Source organism: Leopardus geoffroyi, chromosome D1 (genome assembly GCF_018350155.1).
Source record: "Leopardus geoffroyi isolate Oge1 chromosome D1, O.geoffroyi_Oge1_pat1.0, whole genome shotgun sequence".
NCBI lineage: Eukaryota > Metazoa > Chordata > Mammalia > Carnivora > Felidae > Leopardus > Leopardus geoffroyi.
In genome coordinates this window covers 65,072,761-65,081,532 of record NC_059329.1, presented here as the reverse complement: position 1 = coordinate 65,081,532, position 8,772 = coordinate 65,072,761, and the positions used below count along the sequence as shown (strand labels likewise).

Sequence of the window (8,772 nt, the reverse complement as noted above, 5' to 3'; positions counted from 1 at the left end):
ATGGAAGAGAAGTGACAAAAATGTTTTTTTGAAGGTCCGGTTTGCGCTAATCATAGGCAAAAGAGCGGGAAGAAAGTACCTCTGTGAAACCACTGTGCAAAGAAGGCTGTCTGGTCTGGGGGCAGGTGAAAAGTGGCTTGGACTTGGGTTATGGGTGCAACTACTGATGGCGAGTCACCAACACACAACCAACTTCTACCCAAGTATTCACTTCCTGGTTTTTGCATGAGCTCTCCCTCCACCCAGCAGTAAACTCATATAAGATGGATTCATTTACAAAAGGTAGGCTATGTTTATTTAGAGTCACAAGCAGTTGACTGACTCAGTGTGACTCAAACCACAAGGAAACCATCCTACAACACTCCATTCTGAGTCCTGGGGTGGCCCAGATTGGCAGGAGTGCTGCTTGGGGCCCATTCACAGGTTTACAAGTTTCTCATTGAGGGCAATCTGTGACTGCGTGAGATTGGCCAGGTAGGTCACCATCAGCAGGTCCTGGAAGAGGAAGAAGCCACAATAAGAGAGGGGTTGGGCAGAAAGGGAGAAGAAAGTCTGGGGTTGGCCAGCTCCATGGTGAACACTGGGTAGAGGGCAGTCCTGGATAAATAACCGCTCAGAAGAGGTTGAGCAAGACTCAAAGGTGGAAGATAAGAATGAAATGTTTGAGAACACTTTCTCTTCTTTACTGATACTTATAAACGTGGGGTGCTTTAGCCAAGATCTGGGGTAAGATATGGGGCAGGAAGTCTGTGAACCCAGATGGGGAAAATAAGAAATTGCATTTTCGTTAACCTCTAAATTTAGCATTTCTTTTGACCATGAATCTAGATAGGAAGTCACAGTAGTATCAGTAGTTCCTGAGACAATGGAATCAAAGAAGAGAAGGCAGAAGACCTCCCCAAACACATGTACCATCTCTTCCTTCCTCCCAACCTGGACTGCAAGGGGCCAACGGCAAAGCCCTTTCTCCTCTGTTCCCCTCTAGGTCATCTCCCTTCACATTTGTGTGCATGAGCTGAGGTGGGGGAAGACACAAGCTCCCAGAAGCCCAGGGATGGCACTTACATTGATGTTGCTATTGAGCATGGTCTCAAAGTCATCAGGAACAATCTTGGGTACTTGGTTAACCAGACTCATCAAGAAGCGGCCCACAGTATTGTCAGCGGACACCTTTCCAGACTAAGCACCAAACAAAGATTCAGTGAGGCACAGTTAATTCTCACCACCAGGGACTGTCACTTCACTAGTACACCTCTCAGAGATCTCGGAGTGGAGACCTATGCCCTCCTCCTTTCTCGCCTTCCCCCTCCTCACCAGCACATCCTCTGCATACTGCAACACTGTGCTCAGGGCATCCTGGATGCGAGCCGATGCCCCTCCTACTTGCTGCAAGTCACTTGAAAGTCCGATCACCCGGTTGGGGCTAAAACAGGTCTTCATGATCAGGTCAACTGTGGGAACAGGTTGGGGGATAGAAGAGGCACAGACATTTCAGTCATTCCATCAGGGAAGAGACTGTCTCTAATCATTCTGCTAACTTTCCCACTTCCCTCTGGATACAGCCAACTTCTCTGAAACCCTGCTCTGCTTAGCTGCTTCTCTTCCTCCTGCTAGAGCTTAATCACTGGTTTTTGTCTTATATGAATGGCCATGTAGCCTCTGGTGCTGGTAATTTCCCATTCTAATTGCACAAATAATTCCTGGAAGTTTGTTTATAATGGAGAACGATTGTGACTTTAATCATCACAGACTTTAGATCAACGGTTCCTCTTCAACCTACCCAAAGCCCTCCATTCTTGTTAGAGAGCAGCTACCCTGTGCCCTGAAAAGTGTCAGACCTCAAAAGAGGGTATGGGAAGGTTACTTACCTCCAATGCGTTCAGTGTCATAATACGCGTATTTCACGGTCAGAGGTGTGAACATCACCCCCATGGTCCTCCCAGGGACACCCATTAAAGTGCTGGGGAGAGAGAAGTCAAGGTAAATAAATAGCCTTGGGAGAGGGCTTCCATGTCTAGTCCAGGCTGGGAAAGCAATCATACCAAGGTTATGGGTTCCAAGGTTCTGAGACAAGGCTGAAACCACCTGAACCTGAGGTCTCATGGGAGCAAGTCACATTTTTCCTTTAGCTCACTTCACACACGATGAAGCCTGGCCTGCGAGAGGGGACTCAGCCTGCAGATCTGACTTGGTCCCTTCAGATGAATGTTTCACTCACTGCAATATCAGTGATGAAACAGGACGCTGCATTTCCCTGTGGAGCTGGCTACCCAGATATCCACCCATAGGTCTTCTATGAGACTGTGCCCTTCATTAGCACTGAAAAAAGCAAATTGACTCCAGCCCACCAAGACTAGATTAGGTGCTTTAAGAAATCTCACTAAAGGTGACTGCCTTTACTATGTCAACTATATATTTTCACCTGGACCAAAGTCTGTTACATTATGTCATACGCAGAAAGTGCACCAAATCAAACAGCGTAAGAGATACGCTAAGAAATGCCTTCATTCTAACCAGAAAAGATAATCCTTCCAACTCTCCCAGCAGCCCCTTCTTCAGCATGCCTCCCCTGTCAACAGGAATTTTAACTGCCTGCAAGCTCAACGTGTCAATGCTATAATGTTATTGTCACCAAAACTGTACTCGACCCTGGGGTAATAGATGTAGTCACAAAGGACAGCCATCTTTTAATCTGTATGACTCTGAGTCCTATGTATCCAGGAATAATGATTAACAAAGGGTTACTCAGAAAAGCAGTGAACATGACCAAAATACCAGTGAGGATCAGCTATAGGAACCGTGAAGAGTTAGCTTATAGAAACGATGACGGGAAAAACATGACAGTTTGCTCAAATACCTAAAGGTCTGTCATCTGAAATTGGTTAAGAGAAATAAGTAGAAATCTGGGGTACAACTGGTATCAGCAACTGGATATTTGAGGGACAAATTTTGTTTCAGAGTAAAACCCTTCTAACGATAACTGTTGAGAGGGAGGAATGGGTTTCCTTATGAGGCAATGAGTTATATACTGAAGGATTAAACCTGCTTGGGGTGGAGGTGGGTGTCATCCAGGCATGGTAGGAACCAGACAGCCTTTTATGGCCTTGTGCCCCAAGACACCGGTCACCTGACATAGGCCTTGATGCTCATGCGGCCATTCTGGAGGCTCGTGTCCACGGTGAGGTGAATGGGGTTGGGGGCTTCCCGGCTATAGTACTCATGGATCAGCACAGAATGCTCTGTAATGTCATGGCCTGTAGCATACCTGGAAAATGAAACATAGTTGTGGATTCAAGTCTACATGTAACATTAATACCAAACACAATGGTAAAATGGGTGTCTCTAGGTAGCATTACCTCCAGTGCAACCTAAATGCAAAAAGACTACACTGAAAACTGTATTAACTCAAATCAAAGGCTGACTCAGAGCTCTTGAAACATTACAAGTCATCAGCAAGACAAAAATACTTGGCTCAGTAAAAGCTACAATTCAAAGTAAATATTCTTGGCCTCATGAGATTAGAACTGCCAGCAAGACACACTAAATTCACAGATCCCTGAAGTAATACACTTTCAATACTCTGTCTCCAAAAGGGAGTAGAATAACTAGCCTGGTAGCAAAAAACCTTGGCAATCACCAACACTTTCCATTCCCCCAACTCCAACTTACCAGCCCAGAATGAGCTCATTTGGAGAGACTTTCTTGTGTAATTCATACATGTTCTTAGCGAATTCCATGTCAACAGCCACCTTAGAAGAAAAGCAGAAAAGGAAGCTAAGAAGCTAGAAGCCCATAGAAAAAATGGATGAAAAGGACCAGAGCCCACCCCAGCAGACAAGAGGCCCAGGAAGTATGTACCCATAGAAAGAAGGTTCTTTGTTGAACTTTTAGTTATAGAAGCACAACGTATTGTGCAGGAGAAGCCTTAAGGAGAGCCTAGCAAACGAACAGTTATAGACCACACAGTGGCAGCTCAAGCTCCCACTCACCTCATCTTCCGACTCATTGTGTGGCACTGAAAAGCAGTTAGTGACCTCCACTGAATGCTTGTCAACGGTGCCTGTGAGAGAGAATTGTCCATGTGTTACAAGACCCGAGGGCACTCGGCAGCCTCCGACCACTTTCCAAATGCTTTCAGAGGCTTCCTCAAAGTCAATGAACAAACTGAATTCGTAAATTCTAAGTTAGCCATATGCATCAGTGGGACCAGGATTCTCCAGAGAGCTGAAGCTCTGAAGCGATCTCTCTTTGCTTTAGCCATCAACATATGGGGTCTATTCTTCCTTCACAAGGTCTTCTTCTGCTTATCTGTTCCATCCTGCTACCAGTCCTACTCCAGGTCTTTTTTCTATGACCTTCATTTTCAGCCTCTAGACTTTCTCCCTATAATTCATTCTGCAGAACTACCTGGAAAATTCTAATAATGTCTACACAGGGCACCCATACAGTAGCCTAGTCCCAAAGCACAGTGTTAGGGAGCTTCACCTGTACCTCCCTTCAGTCATCTAGTCCCATGGTCATAACCTTAGCCCCATCACCATCCAGAAACCTTCTACCTGTGAACCTTAAACATCAGTATCAGTCTTTTACCACAAACTCCTATTCTAGTTTTGATACCCTTACTCCCATTACGTTTGTTTCTTGACCTAAGACTGCTGGTCCCTTGGGTTCTCCATTTTTTTCTAATCTACTGGCACTGCCCATACCAGGCTTCAAGCCCTGCCCTCTATACTAGTGACCACAATGCTGCCCACACCTGTGTCTGGTTAATTCCACTTCACTATGGTTTTTACTCCCTTAGGTGAAACTATGTCCGCAAACCCAGTGGGTAAATACTTTTTCTCTTATTTGACCTCTCATCAGCATTCAATAGACTTGACCATTTCAGACTTCTGAAGCAGTTTTGAGTCTTCTATATTTCCATGCTGCTATGATAACCTTCTATTAGAGCATTTATCATATTGTATTCTAATTATTTGAATGAGTAGATCTTCATCTTGAATTGAAGGTTAGAGTAGATGTTTTATCAAACTTTGAATTACAAATATTTAAAACAATTTTATGGTACTTAAAAGATACCACTGACTTCTTTTAGCCAAATTAAATGTTTCATGAATTAATGTCTGAGAAAATATATAAGCTCCTAGTAAGAAGAGTCTGTTTCATTTTTCAGTAAGTACTATCCCTGTAACACCTAGCATTGTACCATGGTCCCAGTCCAGAAGAGAATCTTAAGATGTAGATTACAGGTCACTAAATAAGGTCACTATAGTATCTGGGGTACTTAATACTCTCCCTCAGTGGAGAACTGTTTCTTTAGTTAAATAGCTCATGCATGTGAGTTTGGAAAATTTGGCAGTGCAGCTGAAAGAGTAGTCTTTGTCAAGTGCCAAGTTAATGTTGCAAAAATCATTTGTTACAGAAGCTCAAAGCAGGACATGGTTACAGAAAGCTATTATACTTTGGGAAGTTAGGAGTGGGGGTGAGGGTGGCGGTATGGGATGAAGGACTGATACTTAATTAACACTTTTCCTGGGAACCTGGAAGATGAGAGGAACTTGGAACAAATGAGGGAGATCAGGGAAGGCACTTGTGGCAAAGAGAATACAAAGTCTTGGTTTCAGAAAAACTTTGGCAATGTTTGGAAGATAATGGATCAATTGAAGTTCCTGTAAAATGCTAAACCTTCAAAAATAAGTAAAGAGAGACTATGTTTGTGTGTTGCAGGGGTAGAGCCCTGATGTGGAGGATGGCAACTAATGGCTGTTTTGTAGCTCATGTGTCCCAGCAGTTAGATGCTCCGGACAGAACTAGACTTTAGGTAATTTGTCCCCCCGCCCCGCCCTGGACAGAACTAGACTTTAGGTAATTTGTTCCAAGGCACATGGTTAATATTTGGTGCAATCTACCTACAATCTTGTCTTCTTTGCAATACACCAATTGTCTTCTATGGTGGAAGAACTATTACATGTCACAAAGGTATCTAAAATTGGGGACAAAGATGGAATGAAAATGAATTTGATGGGATCAGCAGTACCCAGAGAAAGAGGCATATTATCAGTAATCTCTCTCTAGTGCTTCTCCATTTTACAAATTATTTTAACATATTAGGGAGACTAATGGACAGAAGATCAGGCTTAACTCTGGAAAATAGTATGGAGGTTCCTCAAAAAGTTAAAAATAGAACTACCCTATGACCCAGCAACTGTGCTACTAGGTATTTATCCAAAGGATACTGGTGTGCTGTTTCAAAGGGGCACATGTACCCCAATGTTTATAGCAGCACTATCAACAATAGCCAAAGTATGGAAAGAGCCCAAATGTCCATCAATGGATGAATGGATAAAGAAGATGTATACACCCCTATATACATACAATGGAGTATTACCCAGCAATCAAAAAGAATGAAATCTTACCATTTGCAAGTACATGGATGGAACTGGAGGGTATTATGCTAAGTGAAATTAGTCAGAGAAAGACAAATATCACATGACTTCACTCATATCAGGACTTTAACATACAAAAGAGATGAACATAAACGAAGGGAAGCAAAAATAATATAACATCAGGGAGAGAAACAAAACATATGAGACTCTTAAATATGGCAGACAAACAGAGGGTTACTGGAGGGGTTGCGGGAGGGAGGATGAGCTAAATGGGTAAGGGGCATTAAGGAATCTACTCCTGTAATCATTGTTGCATTATATGCTAACTTGGATGTAAATTAAAAAGAAAAATAAAAATAAGCAAATAAATTAAAAAGATCAGGCTTAAACGTTTAGGAAAACAGAGGATTATTGAAGCCCTAAACGAGTTTCTGACAAACCGGTTTACTTGTTCAAATGGATGTCTTTTTACAGATCTCCCCACTCCTTTCTCAAGTGGTTAAAAACGTCTTTGTAAACACCTAGAAAATAAAGAAATTTAGTCCCTAGGAAAGGGGGGAAAACGTGGTCATTGGGTTTAGGGAGTCAAATGTTTCTGACTTCCTACTCAGCATCTGAACTCATTTTTGGTCACACTTGGCCTGAAATGCTACTGGGCAGATTAAAAATAAAATGTAAATCATTCCGCATACGGTTTTTATTCAGTAACTAAGTACTGCTTACGTATTGTATGCTACCCGAAGTGACAGAAATGTGGCAGGGAAGTTCAAGTTCCTTAAGGAGGTAAGTCGCGCCAGGAAGGTCGCATGGAAGAATAGGTAAGAGGTCAATGGGGATGGGAAGGGAGGGGAACAAGACAAAAAGGAGGTGGGAGGAAGAAGATTCAGACGATTGTGTCTGACCACTCACCCAGCAGGGTGCCGATAACTCGGGCAGCGCCCTCGTTGCGTCGCTCGTAGCTGTCCACGATGGAGGCCAAAATGACCGGGTGCAGCCGGACCACACGGCCGCCGGGGAAGGGGCCTGGAAGAGCAGGACCGGGCAGTGACTGCGCAGGGGTCTGCGCTGGGGCCGGCGCTGAGGCCGAGGTCTGGCCCGGAGCCGCGGTCGTAGCCGCTGCAGCCGCCGCGTCTGAGGATGAGGCTGGAGCCGGCGTTGGAGCCGGAACCGGCGCTGGAGCAGGAGACGGGGCTGGCGCTGAGGCTGGGGTTGGGGACGGGACTGGGACCGAGGGTGGGGCCGCGGCTGGAGATGCAGCTGGAGCTGGAGTGGCGGCAGACGCACTCGCCGGTGCTGCCGGTGTGGCCATCTTGTCGAGAAAGAAGGAGCCAGGAACGGAAGGGAGTGAGTTGAAGAATATTAGGGGCACGATAGGCTGAATATGCACCACGTGAACCAGATCTTTGTGCCTATTGGTCACTGATGATGTTTCTCACGGCACTACAATTTCCTGCTGAGTTTGTGCTCTTTAATTTCTGTCCCATGAGCACTCAGTGAGAGGCGAGCTAAATAGTTCCGAGCAAACTTGGGACCCCCGCTGAGAAAGGGAAACAGCTCAGTCTGCGCAGCTGCCGCCAGATGGACCCAGAGAGCGGAGAATGGGTTGTAATTCCTGTTTTCAGACTTCAAAAAGGCAGTGAATTAAAAAAAAATTTTTTTTTAATGTTTATTCATTTTTGAGAGAGAGAGAGCGGGAGCAGGGGAGAGGGAGAGAGGGAGACACAGAATTCAAACAGGCTCCAGGCTCTGAGCTGTCAGCGCAGAGCGGAGGCGGTCGAATTCTTCAACCGTGAGATCACGACCTAAGTGGAAGTTGGAAACTCAACTGACTTAGCCACCCAGCACCCCAGGATAGTGAATGGTAAAGTGCCTTTAACGGCACTTCTTGACAGAGTCATAAGAAGATAATGCGGAGGCTTATTCTATTCAGCAGTTTGAATATGTGCCAGATGCTGTTTCAGTCCCTTGGGATATATCAATGAATGAAACAAGGATTGTTCTCCCAAAATTCACCATCTAGTGGAGGGAGACAAATAAGTACATTATATAATATGTTAGAAGATAATGAGAACTATGAAAAAGGAAAAATTAGCGGGGAGTAAGGGGGAATCAGAAGTTAGGGTAGGTCACAAATGAGAATGCAAGGTTTGAGTTGATTGAAGGAGGTGAAGGGGGTGGCTATAATTGGGGAGAAGAGCCTTCAGGTCGAAGGAACAGCAATGCAAAGGCTTTAAAGACAGATGCAGGCCTGGAGTATGTGAGAAGACTATTTGGTGGCTGGTGTGTTCAGATCATGATGGGGAATAGCAGAGATGGACCTTTGAATAGGAGTTGGGGAGCAGATCATTAAGGACGTACTAAGCCATGATAAGGATTTTGACTTTTA

General features: G+C 44.6%; 1 protein-coding gene across 1 annotated transcript; it reads right to left on the bottom strand.

The window, feature by feature from the left end:
- Window positions 1–268: 268 nt before the first annotated feature.
- EIF3F (eukaryotic translation initiation factor 3 subunit F) lies at window positions 269–7,825 on the bottom strand. The gene is made up of 8 exons (XM_045484392.1): window positions 7,296–7,825; window positions 3,990–4,060; window positions 3,670–3,749; window positions 3,128–3,265; window positions 1,869–1,960; window positions 1,315–1,451; window positions 1,066–1,179; window positions 269–495 (listed from the first exon to the last, which is right to left on the bottom strand). The coding sequence occupies exons 1-8, from the start codon at window positions 7,693–7,695 to the stop codon at window positions 418–420; spliced, it is 1,110 nt and encodes a 369-aa protein (XP_045340348.1). The 5' UTR covers window positions 7,696–7,825; the 3' UTR covers window positions 269–417.
- Between the last annotated feature and the right edge of the window lie 947 nt (window positions 7,826–8,772).